Source organism: Eublepharis macularius, chromosome 6 (genome assembly GCF_028583425.1).
Source record: "Eublepharis macularius isolate TG4126 chromosome 6, MPM_Emac_v1.0, whole genome shotgun sequence".
Lineage (NCBI taxonomy): Eukaryota > Metazoa > Chordata > Lepidosauria > Squamata > Eublepharidae > Eublepharis > Eublepharis macularius.
The window spans coordinates 53403794-53423430 of NC_072795.1; the positions used below are offsets into that span (position 1 = coordinate 53403794).

Below are 19637 nucleotides of genomic sequence, written 5' to 3' on the forward strand. Positions count from 1 at the left end.
TTTATGTTATGTACCAATAACATATATCAAATTAAATGAATCAAAGTGATTAGAGTTTCAGAATAAATGAATCCCCACTCTGCTGTGGAAGCTCACTAATGACTTTGATCTAGCCGCATACTCTCAGCCTAAACTACCTGTTGTGAGGATAATATGGAGGCAAGGATGGTGATGTAAGTTGCTTTGGGTCTCCATTGTGAAGAAGGCAACATACAAATGACATAAATTAAGAAATATGGGTGAAGATGGGGGGGCAATAAAAGGTAAGATTTTTAGTGGGTTTGAAGGAAAGAAGGATGCATTTATTTTTTATTTTATTTATTTGCATTCTTTATAGACCATCTTTCTCACTGAGACTCAAGGCAGATTGCACAGTGTAAGCCAGTGCAGTAAATTTTAAAGACATTTCAATAAACAATGTAATTGAGTATATAAATGCAAATTTGCAAAGCTTTAAAACTAGCAGGAATCTAATAGAGTTGAAGAAATGCTAAACAGAGCGTAAGCAATTGTAAGACTGATATATTTAAACAACATATAAACGATTCATTAGGATCATACTTACAACAACAGACAGTACAGAGAAGTAAAGTCTATAGTCCCTATCCCTTTGCTTATGCATCTCTTTGGAACCACTTCACTATAGTGCAACCCTCCTGTCTGAGTAAAAAGCACTCTTGAATAATTTGGTTTTGCATCATTTGTGGAATGCCAGGAGAGTGGGAGCTTTCCTGACCTCTTCAGGTAGGTCATTCCATGGGATGGAGTGAACACACTTGTATGGACAGCTGTTGATTTTGCCCACGTGCAAGGTGGCACCTGCAGAAGAACCTGTTCAGATGAGCAAAGCTGACATGGTAGAACACAGGTGGTCCCATAGATATGATGGACAAAGGCCATGAAGAGCTTTGTATGTGATAGCCAATACCTTGAATTGCTCAGTAGCTTATAGGCACCCAGTGGAGTGCATTACAGTAGTCAAGTTTCAGTGTTACCATGGCATGGATCCATGGCATGGATGGCATGGCATGGATCCATGTTCCATGATCCATGTTCAGGTATGGATCCATCTTCCAGCTAGACTGAGGTTGTAGAAAGCATTTTTGCAGCTGTCTTAACTTGCTTTTCTAGCAGTAGCACTGGATCCAGTATAAACTCTCGGGCTTTTAACTGAGTTTGCAAAGTTTGATAAACTCCATTGAAAGTGGGGAGTACCGTGTCCTTCAAGATCTCTGCCTTCCCAACATCTTCTGGGTTCAGTTTAAATTTTTTTGCTTTCAGCCATTTGACCACAGGTATTAGGCAGCAACCTACGGTCTCCACTGCGTCCCAGGGTGATTTGGATAGTGAGATATAGAGCTGGGTATCATCCGCATACTGATGGCATCCATAGCTATGAATGAGTTCTCTTAAAGGCTTTACACAGGAGTTGAATAACATGAGAGATAAGATTGCACCCTGTGGAACCCTGCAAGATAATTTCCATTCTGGAGACAGCTGGTCTCAAACAGTAACCCTTTGAGTCTGTTCTGTGAGAAATTATTTAAACCAGTCCAGGGCACATGCTTTGATACCCACTCTGGCTTCCAAACACCTCAACAAGATGGCATGGTCTACTGTATCGAAGGCTGTAGATAGATTCAGGAAGAGCAACAAAGAAACATAGCCTTGTCTGCATTCTGGTGTAGATCATCAACTAAAGCCACCAGAGCTGTCTCTGTCCCATAGCTTTTCTCGAATCCCAAATGAAATGGGTCCAAAGCACCAGATTTACCCAAGAAGACCTGGAGTTGGTTAGCTACTGCTCTCTCAGTCACTTTGCCCAGAAAGGGCAGATTGCAGACTAGGCAAAAATCTGTCACATCATTTTTGTCTAGGGATTTTTTTTAATAAGCAGGTGAATAATGGCCTGTTTCAGCGGCCAAGAGAAGGAGTCTGATATATGATAGACCTCAACGTAAAGGTGAGCATATGCAGGCTGTCAGGAGAAGGGAAAGAGGAAATCGTGTGGGGAAGGGGAAAAGTGAACTACCTCCCACAAGTCCTTGCAGGTTCCCCACCATGCACCTGGGCCCAGCTCAGCTAACACCACACCACAGAGGCTGCCTGGAGGAGGGGGAAAGGTGAAGATGGGGGGCAGACAAAGGTGAGAGGGAAGGACAGAAGGTAACAGGAAAGGGGGGAGATGCTATGGGGGAAAGAGGACATGGTGAAGGGGATGGGATGCCCCCCCCAAGTCCTTGAGGGTTCCCACCTGGTCAACTGCTTTCCTTTGCATTTTCCAAGCAACTCATTATGGCATAAGAGTTGATCACTAAAAGATTTTAGCAAACACCGATGATCCAAGGTAGAAAACAAGGGGATTTTACACATCCATATTTATGAGAAAACCCACTGATCTTATCCTTGACTCCCACTTGCAGGCTCACACTCTGGTCCTCAATATTTTTGCTTGAAACTAATCCTGGTGAGTGCAGTAAAAATGAATTCTCAGGAAGCAAGCATAGCAGGCTGGGTCCTGTAATGTGACTTATGCAGCCACAAGTCCTATCCTTATTCCTACTTTTCTTAGCGGTCCATCCCCAAGCATTGAAACCAGTCTGGGTACAATTCTTCTGCACATCAGTCCTCCCTTTGCATATTTAACAGTTGTGGAGCCAGTTTATTTTCTTTCTCACAAGCCTTAAATAATCAGGATTTTCAGGTGCTATCACAGCACCCCCTTTTTATTATTTGTGTATGCTTTTCACATTGTATCAATATAAAGGCTGATTTTAAGAAAAGATTGGAACTCAACACATGGGGAGGTCTTTCCATAGGCAGCCCCACCGCTTATACCTAAGCTCCCCCCACAGTCCACAGTGTAAAACCTAGCCTGGGCTGACCCAGGGCAAACTGACCCCCGTTTGATGGAACTCGGAGCAGCAGCAGCAGCAGCTATGTGATTTTCAAACTTGCTACTTTTTCTCGTACCAGAAAGGGCCACCCTCCCTCCTCTGAGCCCCCAGGGCTCTTGCCATTTAAAGACAATTCATTTTCATTACATTATATTAACCTTCCATTGTAACAATACATGCAGCAGATTCTCTGAATTCCCAGCTTTCATTTTTTAAAAAAAATGAAGTCACTAACCCCTTCATTTGCAGAAATGTTTTAAAAACGCACATCTACTCAATGGAATCAGCTGGAGACTTTTTAAAAAATGAAAGCTGGGGATTCAGAAAATATGTTGCATGTATTGTTACAATGGCAGGTTGATATAACTCTATGGAAATGATCATTTTAAAAAAAGATAGAAAACAAAACTGGGGTGGGGGGAAGGTGGAGACGATGAATATTCAATCATCAAAAAGTTGGCTGGAGGTGGGTGGGATTGGGTGAGACAAATGAAACTGAAAGAAACATTACACATGAAATAAAAATCAGCTCAAATTTGGCTTCCAGAAAAAGATTGAGGTAAAAGTGGTCTGATAAGAGCCATAAAAAAGCAAAAACTAAAGGTGAAAAAATGCATGAGGAAATGAGGGGATACATCGAAAAAATGTGGGGCCGGGAAATGTAAAAAAACATGAGGGATCAATGTATCACATGTGGTGGACTTGCGAGGTAGCTAGGCAGTACTGGGGGGAAATAATAAGAGTAATGAGTGAGATTTTACAATTTCAAGTTAATAAGAACCCAGAACTCCTGCTACTGAACTTGGGAATGGAAGACATCCCAGCACAACATAGGACATTGATATTCTATATGACGGCAGCAGCCAGACTTTTGTATGCGCAGAAGTGGAAAGTACAAGAAGTGCCAACTACTGAGGACTGGATTTACAAATTGCTGTACATGGCGGAGATGGACAAAATGACAAGAAAACTGAGAGACCTTGATCCAGGGCAGTTTAACACGGACTGGGGAAAGCTGAAACAATATCTGGTGAAAAAATGGGAGGTGGGAGGAGAACTGTGGCAGTTTGAAAACTATTGAGGTACATGGGAGGAGAGAAGTGACTATACCGAGGGGGTGGAGAGTTAATGGAAAAATTCTAAGCAACTTTATATGACTTTTAAGTATTATATTAAGTAGCAATAGTGTTGATACTATGAGAATTATTGGGATAGAATTAACTAATCTATATTTTTTGGAAAGATAACCGTACAACATAGAGTGAATATATACATACATACGTAAATTTAAAGATAGGTCTAATTGTTAGACTTATGGTATATGTATAGATAAAGAATAATATATAGAAGTCTAAGTAAATGACAATAAGTGTGTATAATAAGTATGTGTATAGTAGTATTGGAATTGATAAAGGGGGGCAAATTGTTTGTCCCATATCGAAGAGAATAGAAGGAGTAAGACAAAACATAGGTTATCAAAATGAATATTATTAGTAGTTTCAATGAAGAAGATAGATTAAGAGGATTTTATTTATATGACAATTTATATGATAATCTATATGTGAAAGGAAGTGGAAATAGTGCTTAGAAGAATCTGAAAGTATATTATAAATAAATAAATAAAATAAGTATGAAGGGAGTAGAGGGAAAGTGGATAGGGGGTTGGAAAACTGTTGGAAGTCAACAAAAAGGGGGGGGGAAATGGAGGGGGTTAGAATTAGAAAAAATTAAATAATGTGATTATAATTGTTATTATATGTTTCTAATCCAATAAAAATTCTTTAAAAAAAAAAGAAAAAATGTGGGGCCAGAATGGATGGGGGGGGGGGGGAATGCATGGAAAACCCCTAATATTAATGTTCAGTGTTTTCTTCCATGCTGAGCTCTCTTGTCCGGGGCTACAGAATTCCACTTTTATAAATATTCTTTGTATTGCTTGCCCCCTTGCCCCCTCCACTTTATTCTTACTGTGAGCAAGATACAAAGTCCTCTGTTTATCAACCTGACACATTCTAATGCCTGAATCAGTTCTTCAAGAAGGAGCATATTTTTCCCCTCATTGAATGATGTGCTATGATCTTTGGGGCTAGATGGATTTTCTGTCTCTGTCACAAGCAGCCTCTTTGTTGCTTTGTTTCTTTATATACCTACTTATCTCATGTTCTGGTTTCTTTCCCCTCTGAGTCGTCTTCTCTCTTCAAAATTTTCCCTTTCCCTTTGAGTAACGGTAGTATGCAGAAATCTATAAATTAGAAGCTTCCTCTCCAGTACTTCACATTGATTCCCATAACCCTCCCCCCTCTTTTCAGTCAACAAGTTGATGCTTCAGAAAGTGGTTCTCAAAAATAGAACACCTTTTCAATAAGCGAGAGGAATGTAATTTCAACACCATGTTTGTGTGTCAGAAGCCTCTCTCCAGAATTTAGAGGCATGCATATGTTTATCACTATTCAGAAGGTGATGAGTGAGCGATGTACATATTTAAGAGGAAAGGTATCTACTGCAAAAGCCCTGCCTCCCATTTTAGGGGTTCTTTAACTTGAGCCTGAGTCAAAAATAGAGGGCGGTCATCTTCAGTAAAACAAGAGTCCCATGGCACCTTAACCAATCAAAATGTGTTCTAATATAAGTTTTTGTGAGTCAGGGTCCAAGTCATCCGATACCTGAAGTGAACTCTTACTCATGAAAGTTTATGCTGGAATATTATTTATTTACTTACTTCATTTATACCTCACTTTTTTTCAATGAATGTGGCAACATTTTATCCTCACAACAACTTTGTGAGGTAGGTTAAGCTGAGAGCGTGACTGGCCCAAGGTCACCCAGCAAACTTCCATGGTAGAATGGGGATTTAAACCCTAAATCTCCAGACTCTGACTCTCTAACCACCACACCATGCCGGCAAAACTAAATTAGACTTGAAGGTGCCGTTGAGTTCTGTTTTATTTTGCTGCAACATGGCTACCCTCTGGAATTACAGTCCTCTTGAGGTATAACAATCCAGAACGAGACAAGAGGCAACAACAGGCATTTGGGACAAGAAACCATAAAATCTCTATCTTCTAGAGGAATGAGGGAGAATGTGCTGGACCAGTGGCAAAGAACAGGTGTGTGTGTGTGTGTGTGTGTGTGTGTGTGAGAGAGAGAGAGAGAGAGGGGGGGGGGCATCCTGCTGAAGGCTCCTACCTCTGAACCAACCCTTTCCCTCAAGTCATTCTTTAGGGATTTGAGATTCTCATCCTGCATTATTTTCATCCAGCAGAAGCTTCTTCCCCTGAACTCACCATTTCCCTTCTAGATTTTGCAAAGATCCTGCTTTTCATTACCCTGTAGTCGGTAGTCCACCGCAAGGAACTAGAAGCAGTTGATGGTCTTTTGGCAGAATACCACAGTCCTCCTGGTTTAGTGACAGCGCAGCAAATGTAGCCCGCTGCAAGGCACAGGCTGTTCTTCTTCTGGACCTGCAGTTCTTTTAACAGGGAGACTACAAGCATGGATGTGCACATTTACCATGAGGAATGCACAACATCTTTGATGGGGAGGGAAGTCTCTCCACACACACCCTTCCCACACAGTGACTATTTCTCTGCTTTAAAATGAAAATCCCTTTCTGGAAACTAGCAAGTGCTACCTGCTCAGTCAATGCTAATCTTTTTTAGCAGCTCAGGAGCGAAAGGAAAGAAGCATCTGAGTCAACAGAGCGTGATTTTAAGAGGATGCGATGAAGCTGAAACAACAGCAGAGGTGCGGGTCGCTGCTGTGCAGCCCTTCAGAGACAGGTTACAGGGAAAGCGTTTTTGAGTTACTGAAGGATCTTGATCAAAAAGAGTCCAGTAGCACCTTTAAGACTAACCAATTTTATTGTAGCATAAGCTTTCGAGAATCAAGTTCTCTTCGTCAGATGCCTGATCTTGAGATCGTGGTGGAGATGAGATCGATACCCTTCTGGAAACAAATCAGGACAAAGGTCGCATTCGCCCTGCGCTACTAAAACGCTTTAATAGTCCAGCCGCTGTACAGCCCAAATTGGCCATCCCGGCAAGTTCCAAACTGGAATGCGAACTTTGCCTATGAGCCACACAATGGATACGCGGACGTGCTGCGGCGTTGCTTTTTGGGGGCGGGGGCGGGACACATGAGCAAGTCGTTGCCGGCCAGGCTCATCCAAATCTTGCGTTGTAGGACCCTCCCGCTTCCCACTCCTCACGCAACAGATCAGGCGGCGCATAATCGCGACTAGGCTTTCAAAGAGCGCATTCGAGCGCGCTCCTTTGTAAGCCAAAAGCGCACATTCTTTGTTTGGTCCGTACTTTACACGGAGTTGGAGGATCGCCTGGGAGATCCAGGCCCAGCGGAGCCGAGCGCGACTCCGACCGGCGACCTCCGCCTCTCGAGCAGTCCCAGGCAGCCGGTCTGGAAAGAAGGCGCCCCAGCGCTGCGCGTGCAGCTCGAGGGGAGGTGGAGCTTGAGCGGGTGAAACGGGAGGCCAGGCCGCCCTGCGATTGGTTGTCGGGGGGCGTGATGCCACGTCCGGCGGGGAAGCCCTGCCTCGCCGCGGAGCCTCCTCTCTTTCTGTATCTGGCTGGCTTTGCAGGTGGTGCTGCCGCCGCGCCTACCGGATCGGACGCACGCGCGCCGCCGGGCGCTCGCCTTTGCCCGGGCTGCGGTCCCAGGCCGGCCGGCCAGCTCCTGCCTCGCCTTTCCTTTCTCGCCCGCCGCCCAGCTTCAAACTTTGCACGCCGGGACTTGCCGCCGTCTTCCTCCTCTGTAGCATCCTCAGCAAAGTCCTCTTTGTCCGCCGCTGGGCAGGACCTGCAAGACGCGACTTCTCTCTCTCAATAAACGCCACCGGTGCGGCAAAGGATTGCCCCAGTTGAAGCGGTTCTTCTATGCAAACCCGCCAGCCCGCTCGCAGCAGCCCGCGCGCGGATTAGACGTCTTGCCACCTCCCGGGCGCTGCCCTCGAAGCACTTTGCTGAAGTGACCCCCACCTCCTTTCCCGAGCCCCCGAAGACCGAAGGCGTTCCATCGCCCCTCGTTGGAAGCGACGGAGCCCGCTGCCTTCCCTGCCCCCGTGTGCCCTTCCGCCCTGCCGGGCTGCTCGGCTGGGCTTGCCATTGTTTGCCGCTCGCCCCTGGAAGCGGAGGAAGGTATGCTCGGGGGAAGGCGGTGGCACTGAGCCGTCGGGTCTCCCTCGCCTCTCGGTGACCCCTGGAGCCTTCCTGGAGAGAGCGCGCGAGGCTGCGGGAGGGGCCGGCCCGGGATCGCTCTCGCCTTTGTCGCGGCGGCTGCCTGCAGGTTCTTGGGGGACTCGGGGGCTGCGCGGCCAGGATGCCTTTCTTCTCGTGGGGATTTTGGCTACTGTGCGTCGCCGCGTCCGCTTCGGCTCGGAGTGACGGCGGCAACAAGCCGAAGAGCTGCTCCGAGCTCCGTCAACTCTACGGAGCCAAAGGATTCAGCCCCAGCGGGGTCCCCCAGGCGGAGATCTCCGGTGAGTAGGACCGGCCCCGCCAGTTGCGTCGCTTCTGCCCCAGGACGGCCGGCTAGGGAGCTGCGCGCGCTCTTTCCGCAGCCACTCGTCGGGGGTGCGAGTGATTCGGGCAGGCTGGGATTCCGGTCGCCCAGAACGAGAGCGAGAACGAGCTCCAAGCTCCGGAACCTGCCAAGAATCAAGCGGGCTTCGGAGCATGTGCAAAGGGCCGTTGCCTTCCCAGGCCGTCATGGCAGTCGCCACTCGCGCAGCGGAGCTTGGGGTCTCGGTTCCCAAGGCAGAGGTGTGACTTGAGGAAGGTTTAGAGGCCCGGCCCGCTTTCATTTTAAGACTTGCCCAAGGCAGGCCTTCTCTTGAAAACAGGGCTCTGTCTCTTCCCCTCTCCCCAAGTTTTTTATGGAAGGGACTGACTCTTATTGATGCAGTTTCTGTAAATCGTGATACAGCTAATAAGCCCTTTGATGGTGGCTTCTGGTCACCCGCAGCTAGCTTAACCGCTGCTGTCTGTAAGGAGTCAGCATTTCCAGGAACTTCAGTTTGGGTTGAGGCTTTCCTTACAAAAAATAGCATCTGCTGGAGGCTTCTTTTTGAAAGAAGGGGCTCCAGCCCCTGTCTGTGTCAGAGGGTGCTTGGAATCATGAAACAGGCTCACACCACTCTCTCTGGTGCCACCGCTGCCTCAAAATGTGCTTTGTTTCCTGAGTTTTATGTGCAGAGGTTCTCTTTCTCCCCCCCCCCCCAACTGCATAATACTGGGGATGCGGTTTTAAAAATAAAACTCTGTCCTTAGCATCTGGCAGTAATGCTCTAGAGGATTTGAGCCAGAAGTGTGTTGGATAATGAAAAACTGTTGTGATTAGTTCCAAAGTTAGAGAATGCCACGAGGTAATAAAGGAGGAGATGGGATGTGCTTTGCCCTCTATTTCTGGGAAGGAAGAAGCTTAAAAACCAGCTGACAGTTGTTAAGAAATGACACACAAAACATTCAGCTGTTCGAGGTGGTGAGCTCTAACTGAGGACTGAGCCATCGTCTACTTCTGTCATTATTTAAGATTTCCTCTTTAGTTTAGTTTGCTAAACTAAGGCACAGGGGGTTAAAAACTTCCTCTGAAACTTGTGAAGTACACAGAACAAAAATTAACCTCTGGTAAAATAATCATTTTGACTGGCTTGTGAGAACATCATTGAAACATACCATGAGTTGCCACAGGGCAGACAACAGCCAAACAGCACAAGCTGTGTTTCTTTGGACATAAACCTTTGATTTCAGTGAGGCTGACTACCCAGGTCCATTGCAGCCTAATAAACTGCCATTGAATTAGGCAGCATTAAGTGTGTGAAGTTCTGTATGATCTTTGAATGGCAGAGGCTTTCACCCACTGACCTGCCTGGAAGTGTAATAGGGCTCTTTTAGTCCTTGTGTGTAGTGGGTTGATCTCTGGAATGAGCGTTTTAAGGATTGGAACTGGTGCTTGTAATTAGAATATGCTATAAACTGCCTTGGTTACAATTTTGTAGCAGGGTGTAAAAAATAAGTTAAATAAATATACATGGGTAGAATTTCATTTTTTAAAACAAATCTTCATTTATTTAGATAACTTACACTGTCTCCTTCAGGAAAACGCAAGGTGGTTTACAATAATGAGCATGCCCTGCAGAGAGATCACTAGTTCTCATGAAAACAATATCAACAATTTGTTGCTCCCTTTAATCAAATCTTGGATAAAGGCGAGCCTAAAAGCAGAAGGGGACAATCGTGAAATGTCATCTTTCTTTCTTTTTAAACACATTCCTTCCCTCCCCTATGATGGGCTTTGTCAGTGACAAGCCATAATAAGGGCTCATGGATAGTGTAATTTGATCACATGTCAATGAGCTTATCTTTTGTTCAGTAGCCACCTCTCCTAATTGAAAAGAGAGACTATTTTAGTAAGAATGTTTATTGTTTTTCAATATGGAGATCTATGGCAAGAAAGATTCACTCTTCAATATTAAATCTTTTCAGAACAAACGAGCCCTCTGGGTAACTGCATATTAATGAGGTGAAGCAAATATATCTTTTTCCATTGGAAAGAGTGCCCCCTAGAGAACATTATCAGTTGTCATCTTAGTAAGTGCAAAATCAAAAAGAGTCCAGTAGCACCTTTAAGACTAACGCTACAATAAAATTGGTTAGTCTTAAAGGTGCTACTGGACTCTTTTTGATTTTGCTACTACAGACTAACACGGCTACCTCCTCTGGATCTATGATTAGTAAGTGCAGTATCTTTGGGTTTTCTAGTTCCTTATTTATTAGTTCTGAAAGATATTAACTTTACTGCCAAATATCCTTTAAGATACATTTATCAGAAATAAGGAATTTCTGTTACCCTCATCAGACTTGGGCAAGAGGTGCTTTGTCCGTTAACCACTTCACAAGGTGAGCAGACCATTTGCTCTTTCAATCCTGGGTACACTTGCTTGGGAGTTTGCTCTTTTGAAGTCAGTGGGGCAAACATACAAGAGCATACATACACAGGTCAGTATTGTGTATCCCCCCGCTGCTTACAAGGAGTAAATAGGATTGTGGAGAGTTGAAATGGGAATATATTTTTTTTCTTACGGCCATTTCAATAGAGGGCTTATTTTAGCCTGCCACAAAAGTGATTAAGTGAGGTGTCCTGAGTTTTGTTCATCTGTGTTTATTCTAAATACAGATCATGGGACATGTACTTATTTATTTATTTACTTCATTTATACCTGGCATTCTCCCCAGCAGAATGCCAGAGCAGTTTACATCATTCTCCTCCATTTCATCCTGATGACAACCCTCTGATGTAGGTTAGGATGAGAGTATGCGACCGGCCTAAGTCACCCGGCAAGCCTCCACGACCGGATTTAAAGCTGGGTCTCCCAGATCCTAATCTAACACTCTGACCACTATATGATCCTGGAATAATATGCTAGAACCTCTGCAGGTGTAGCCAGCATCATTAGCAGAAAAGGTCTCCATGGTATGGTTGACATGAACTAATAGTAACATAATTTTTGTGCATGGTGTGTTAGAAATTCATTCATTTTATATTACATTGTTTCCATTCAAAGTGTCTGCTTAGGTGCTTTTTTGTTGTGCTTCTTGTTCAGTCTCTTGTCAGCAGCTTATTGACTTAAAAGGTGACTGAAGTAATTATTTGAATGAGAGAAAAAGAGAAAATTTTAATCAAATTTTCTACTTTGAATTTCATATTTCCTAAACAAACATGAATACTAACTAGGAGCTATAACAAAAACATATTGGCTTCTAACTTTTGAGTCTTTATATAATTCTGGAGCCTAAGCCGAAATCTTTGGTCAGGCAGTGTAGGTTTATATCAAGAGACAGATTTCATCTTGACAAACTATGCACACGTAAGGATTATGGTTGCCAGCCTCCAGGTGGGGCCTGGAGATCTCCTGGAATTATAGCTGATCTCCAAATGACAGGGATCAGTTCCCTTGGAGTAAATGGCTACTTTGGAGGGTGGACTCTGTGGCCTGATACCCTGCTGAGGTCCCTGCCCAAGCCCTGTCCTCCTCAGGCTCCACCCCCAAGACTGCAGGAATTTTCCAACCCAAAGTGGGCAACCCTAGGCTATTAAGCGATGTTGCTTATTTGAAAGCTGTTAAGAAGCAGGTGATATTAGTTATTGGGACAAAATACAGTTTCTGTACATTTCCATTCTGGAATGGAATGTAAATGTCTGCTCTGCTTGGTAGAATCTTGAAACTGAACACACGGAAGAGCCTATATGGATGGGTTCATTAGGTGATCCTGGTGAAGTATATGACAGCATCTTCTAGATTCTGTAATGAATTGCTAATCCCTGGGTCCAGTAGGAATTCCAGAGTTAGTACAGAACTGTCAGTTATAATAAGAACTCAAGTATTTTCCCATCATCATTTTCTTTCTTACAGAGAAATTAGCTCAGTATATTTTTAATACAGGATCATTTTCAGTTTTAAGAGATTATATGTAATGCTTTAACACACGTATATTTAGGTTTCCTTCCAAATCACATTATTGTTAAATAATTACTATACAATTTTCTTACTATAAATGAGATGGTTAAAAAAGCAGATTTTAAATTGTTTTATACCATCAATTTTTGTTCATCCTGCTTGCCAAGTGAGCTTCATGTCTCCAGAATGAGGTTATACTGTAACTGAAATATTTCATTTGCTGCACAGATATAGATTGTCAGGTGTCCTCCCTTGGTCTTAAGTCCATTGTCTTATTATTTCAGACATTTAGAAATAAATATAGTTAATGTAGCAAGATAATTTCAGGAATGTCTCTCATGATATCCAAAGAATTACAGCATGTATAGAAATTTCAAGAGTAGGGAACTCTGTCAAACTGTGCCTTTGACAGCATTTCATCATGCACAGAGATGTTAGACACTTAGCATTATGAAAGCTGGAAGGAGGATTGCAAGTGGAAAATGAGCAGAGAAAAGAATGGGAGAAGGCTGTCTTATGAGCCATCTGCTTATAGCACTGCCAGCTGTGTACTTAAAAAGGAATTCTTCATGTTCCTAGTTGGTGGTTGCCATATGTACTTCAAATTGATAAGAATTTAGAAAGTCCCATCTGCATTGTGTTAATAATATCAGTCTAGCAATTGCAAGAGTTACTTGCAACTTCTTGCTAGAATTTGTATTCGAACACTGAAAGTCAAATGGTGGTTGTGGATTTTCCGGGCTGTATAGCCATGGTCTTGGCATTGTAGTTCCTGATGTTTCGCCAGCAGCTGTGGCTGGCATCTTCAGAGGTGTAGCACCAAAAGACAGAGATCTCTCAGTGTCACAGTGTGGAAAAGATGTTGGCAGGTCATTTATATCTACTCAGGAGGGTTGGGGTTGGAGTAGATATAAATGACCTGCCAAAATCTTTTCCACACTGTGACACTGAGAGATCTCTGTCTTTTGGTGCTACACCTCTGAAGATGCCAGCCACAGCTGCTGGCGAAACGTCAGGAACTACAATGCCAAGACCCCACGGCTATACAGCCTGGAAAATCCACAACAACTATCGTTCTCCGGCCGTGAAATCCTTCGACAATATACTGAAAGTCAAAATGCTGTGGATACCCCAGTATATTTAAATGTGTTCACATGATGTTTGGCTGTTTGATATGTGAAAAAATATGTGATCAATTGGCTGGGTAAATGTTATCTTGAACAGTCAAGAATTTTTAAAGTGTTAACCCTGATTAGTACAACAAAACACATACTTTAATCATTAACAAGTTTGATACAAGCAAATTACCTAACTAGTGTTGCAAAACAATGTAATTGCAATGAATTGTTATTATTTGCCAAGTTAAGTAAGTAAATCATAAATATGATTTGCAGGACGGTTCTTCTATTCAGTTCTAACCTGGAATATCATTATGCGTGTACAGTAACAAAACTAAATTACATCATAAAGGAAAGTAACATCAGCTATTTTTTAAAAACTTCCTGTTTGTAAAAGATGTTGTTGCTAACAAATAATGAAACAAACAATATAAGCTGCTGCCAACACAGTGGCATTCTTGGCTTTGTGAAATATCTATCAATGTATCGACAATATATGACTGGTCAGTTAACAGACATGCTAATCCTAGCTTTGTGAAGAGCTGTAAGCCTCCAAGACTTCTTGGCTCCTCACTTTCCCCACTTGATCATATGCTCTCTCTTGAACAAATTCTCCCCTGTTGTTTCTGCTTCCATTCCTAAAATAGTCTATACTGCCCACGTTTCTTCCCATCTCAGGAGCCCCTGCAAATGGACAACGTTTCTAAGGTTTTTAGACAAGCTGGTACTGATTCTTCCCCAAACCATCATCATGGTGCCTAGGGGCTTCCTCCTTAGATGCCCCTAGACTACTGGTGCTAGCTGCTTTCTCCAAACTTGTATGTGAAGAGAAATCAATGAGGGGAAAGGGATCTCTGCTCTTTCCATCATATGAACATACATTGCACATCATGAGCTGCTTCTGCTTCTATTTGCTTTCATGAACAGCACTTGTGGGTGATAACAGATTATTCGGGCTGGTGAGATTCCAAACAGACCTCTATAAAAGATCTCTCCAATTGGATACATAGGCAACAGAATGGCAGATGAGACTCCGCATAATTATGTGCAGAGAGATGGCTGAAAAAAATTGCCTTGGATGTGTTCCTGGGGTTTATGGCTTTGACAGTTGAGGAAAGAGAGGGCAGTGGAGGACCTCTCCACAATGGATGAAGGATGCAAACAGAACCGAAGCTTAAGATCCAAACCTCTGTCATGTATATCTATGGTATGCTGCTGTTTACAATATGGGGCAACCTGAGCTGTAAGCTTGTACAGGGGAGGGGCTGTGGCTCAGTGGAACATCTGTTTGGCATACAGAATGTCCCAAGTTCAGTCCTTAGGATCTCCAGTTAAAAGGATCAGGTGGAAGGTGATATGAAGGACCTCAACATGAGACCCTGGAGATCTGCTGCCAGCCTGAGTGGACAGTACTGTCTTGATGGATCAATCGTCTGATTCAGTATGAGGCAGCTTCATGTGTTCAAGTGTATGTGTACTAAGATGTTGGGGAGTTCAAGGGCTAAGCTACGTGATATGTTTGTTTATGAGTTCCTTGCTTTGACCAGAGTCAGACGTCAGCTCTAAGAATGTCTTCCAAAAGCCTTTTCCCTAATGCTAAAGAACTCCCCAGTAGGAATTTATTCACATAAATTTGGAGCAGTATGTGGAGTAGTTTGAGCGCTCAGTTTGGCGCAGACTTCTGCACAGAACTTCTTTCTCTGGGGCTTATCTACAGAGGTGATTGGCTGAAGCCTGGGAGCGCTCATCCCCTCCAGGTCCCTTGCAAGCCTCTGATTGGAAGAGGAATGTGCCACCCACCACCTGGGAAATTCAGGGAATCAAGGAAAAACAAGATGCCTGATGGTGAGCACCCAAACACGAAAAACAACATGGTTTGGGTGTGTGTGTGTTTTGTGATGCCTAGAATCTCATATTTATGTTACTGTTCCAGAAAATCATGTTATCAACCTGAAACAGTGATTTTCACCTCAGGAACTTAGCAATGCACACCCCTAATGTACACAGAACAAGAATAATAAAGAGTTTTTAAACACTTTCCATAGGACTGTGTAGTTAAGAAAAAGAATAACTAAAGGGAGTGCATGGCGCTGGGAAAGTATCAAACCATGTGGGCTGATAGATTGTGAGCTGGAGAGTCTGTCTGCACCTCAGAAGTATGCTGCCTTCACATTGCTTTAGCAACAGTGTGGGTGCTTTCATCATGAGGCTTAAATTCCCTTTAAGCACCTACTATTCAAGCTATTATCTTGCAATTGAAGTTAATGTCTGATCATTAGTCATTACCAAGCAAAGTACTGGAAGACTGAGACTGGGAAAGTGTTATCCAAAATTCACGGGTTTTTTACATTCACATTACAAATGTGGTTGAACTAGAGCTTCTCTCAGCCTACTTGGAAAATTACTTAAGCCCCTTGGTGTTGCAGTGGTGCTGCTGACTCTGAATGAGTTAACAATACATGCTAAAGTTCTAGAACATTTATAGCATATTTTGCACATTTTAATCTCCAGTCTTAGTTGTGATTTAAGTGAGGATTATGACTAAGAAGTCTCCTTTGCTCAGCAAAAGGCTTTGGAGTGTACAAGCCTGTTCAGAGAGACACCTACACCAAGGCTGTTATTAGCACAGTAATTATAAAGATCTGAATAAATGGAGGAGTCGAGCCTTCTGGTTTTCTTGTGTTCACACTTTATATTTGTTAATTTCATTATATTTGCATTGACATATATTTGCATTGACATATATTTTCCCAAGTGTCAACTTTTCTTGGAGGGAGGGGACATGGTACAAATCCCATATTCAAGTGGGGTTTTTGCCCCCATTCACAAAGAATGTTTTTAATGTCTGGTTTTAATTGAGATCCAGTATGTGTTTTTAAAACTTACTAGCTTTACAAAGCAGTGCAGGTTACTAAACTTTTATAGATGGAACTGAATTATCCTTAATGTTGGAGAAAGCTAAGAGGAATCAGCTTGAATGCCTTGCTGTGTGTCTCCCTAATGTGCACAGGCTGCGCTAAGGGCCATTGGGCAACCCTCTTATCTTTCATGGACAATTAGCTTCCCCAGGGAGCTTATAGGACTAATTAGTCCAGATAATTCTCTTGGCCCTTTTGAACAAGACCGAATGCTGCCAGCCAAATTGCTGGTCTTTGTCTTTTTTTCCAGTTTTGTTCTAGATGAATCTCAAAGAGTTTCACTCTGAGAACATCCATGTTAAAAGACGTATGAGAATTTTCTGTTGAGATGAGTGAAAGGAAGGAAATTATATAGACTTTGAGTTGCCAGGTCTTTATTTAGTTCTGTCACTTAACTTCATTCTTGTGTTTTAACTTAGCTACTGTTTTAGTAAACTTTTTTAAAAAATACCCAGTTCCCTCTGTACCAGATGCAAATGTTGATCTATCCTCTTGGGTGACCATCCCAAGCATGCTTACTTGGGAGGAAGTCCCATTTTGCTCAGTGAGACTTACTTCTGAGCAAACCAGAATAGATTCTGACTTCACTGCCTTTCCCTTACATATGCAGGTATGGGAATGTTTAACTAATGTTACAGTAGAAAAGAGTTTATAACTGTTAGGGAATGTCATGAGAGTACATGGTTTGTTGCCAAAAGACACGACTGGCTTACAGGATCCTTAACAGGTGAGCACATGTAGTGCTTCTGGTCTGAAGAGATGTGACAAGTCCACCCACTGGTGATATTTTGTAGTAGTAGTAGTAGTTATCCAGGGAATACTCTCATGATCAGTTAGGTGTTTGTGTTTCCATTTGAAATGCTAACTGCTACATACAGCTCTGCGCTGAACAGCCATTTGCATATAACAGTAGGAGTTTGGCTGGAACTGTGCTTTTTAAAATCTGTCATAAATAGTAACACTTGAACATGCACCAGCACATGGCTATATATATGTATACACACACACACAGTACAAGCCCCTGTGTTTCTTTCTGCATGTATGCTCACAACAGGCTGTCATCACAAGATCAGCTTGAACTGTAGTGGTTAACAAGTCTTGTCTTTTGGCTGCAACATTCCCAGAATGTATACACAAAAATTTCCAGAGAATGCCACTGCATAAAATTCCAAGTGATAGCGGTTTATGAATTTCCATTAAACTAATTGGTCTGCTTGAAAATAGCAAAATCTGGCAAAATATGCGCTATAGATGAAGGCTGTAGTAATGCAGCATGAACATTCCATTCATTTTATTTCCACTTGAGTTTCTAGTGGAAGATATTTTCTGATTTTTTTCCACCTCTTTACAAATCCAAGGATTTTCTAACAGTCTCTAATACTGTGAAAAAATGTACAATGTTTTCTCCACAAACCAGAGTTTTAAAATGATATGTTTTGTTGTACTCTCTGCAATGGATATCCCCCAAAGAGTGTGGGCCTCTTCCTTAAGGAGACAGAACCCTGTCTTCAAACACTGACCTTTTCTGCATGAGTGATTTACTCCTCTTTTTGAGCATTAGCTCCTCAAGAATTAGATTAGTTTTGGCCACCTACCTTTCCACATGCTGCTTTTAATCCCAGCATGGGTGCCTTTTTTTGTCTGCACCATCATGAAACAGAGTTATGTGATGAGGTATGGACATCATCATTGGTGTCCCTGTCGGTGTCACCCGTGCTATGCATTTCTACCACCCCTTTCTAAAAAAATACCATGTATGCACAATTGCTTTATTACATTACAACAACCAAAGGTGCCCAGCACTAAGGTGTTAGCAGTGGGAGGGGGGAAAAAAGAAAAAAGAAAAAAGAAATGAAAGCAAAGGGAAACACAGCATGGTGCACATGCTGTGTTGGCACTGCATAGTCCCAAGCACAGAAATTTTAACCCAAAAAACATAGATAGTCAATCTTTGAAAACCTAAAAGGGATCCACGTAATCACAACCATAAATTAAGCTTGTCATTATATTGTTATGATGCACCTTTCTGGTCTGTGTGAAGAAAAGGACATTATAATCTTGTATTGTAATGTCGTTATTGCATTACGTCGCTTTGCCCCCTGGTGCTGGCTTCTGCCTTCCAGCTTTGGGTCAGCTTGGGTAGGCTCTCTAGTTTGGACTGTGGGGTGTTTGTGTGTGTCATAAATCCTAAACAAAAATGTCTACTCAGAGCATGGCTGTCATGTATCAGGGACTTTTTTTTTTTTAACACCAAGCACATCATACCCAGGGCATACCCAGAGACATGTTTGGTTGTGAAGATATGCCTCTTTCACTATTCTAATGGGCACTACATTAGTAACATGGGATATGCACCTACTCTGTTCTTTTTAAATTATATTTTATTCAACGTTTTCAGTAATTTTTTAAAACAACAATAACCAATTAACAACATAGAATATTACATACAACAATCAGAAAAGTACACCTGTTACATGGTTCAATATTCATTATTCAGTTATTTGAGTGGCTGTTGTGTGACAAAGATGCATAGGAAAAGCTCTGTTAAACAAAATTTTTCCAGGTTTGGTTACTGCTTAGTGATGATCACATTAATGTGCTAACCGGTATCATAAGTATGCTAGGGAATAGTAGAGGTCATGCTTCCTGCTTGCATTTGTCATAGTTTCATCTTTTGTTAAGTAATCTAGAATTGGGGACCATTGCTCCAGAAGGTGGGATTTTATAGTTTGGGTTTTCTCTTTGGGCAAGTTGATCCGAAAGTTTTTCCATTATAAAATGGTCCCAAATTCAGGCTTGCCAATTAGAGATTGTCAGTGTGGATTTTTGTTTCCAATTAGAAGCTATAATGAGTTTTGCAATTGCTAATAATGTGAGCATTAGATTTATTCTGATTTTTGGAATCCTTGGATCTTTCCAGTGGCTCAGTAAAATTGCTTCATATGTTCTAGGTATTACATACCCAAAAATAAACACCTGCTCTGTTTTTAATTAACTTTTAAAATAAATGATACTGGCCCAGAGGTCAGGAGTGAGTGATTCTTTTGCCCCTTTCATAGGGAAGAGAAAGCTGTGCAAACTAATTTACACAGATGATATCATGATCTATTCCTTCACTTGGAAATTGTAATAAGAATTGCTGAGCATCAACTGTGATAAAGCCAAAGTGGTTACTATGGGGTGTAAAACAGGTCTTCGTACATTGTGCTTAGATTCCTATACAAAGGAAGAAGTA

The 19637-nt window shown here is 42.5% G+C and overlaps 1 protein-coding gene across 1 annotated transcript in view; it reads left to right on the forward strand.

Annotated features, from left to right (window-relative positions):
* The first annotated feature begins 7486 nt into the window (after positions 1–7486).
* The window catches only part of GPC1 (glypican 1), a 264011-nt gene continuing 251860 nt past the window's right edge, over positions 7487–19637 (forward strand). Inside the window, exon 1 of the mRNA XM_054983388.1 lies at positions 7487–8388. Coding sequence (XP_054839363.1) covers positions 8229–8388 — 160 coding nt within the window. The 5' untranslated portion in view covers positions 7487–8228. The remainder of the gene's footprint in view (positions 8389–19637) is intronic.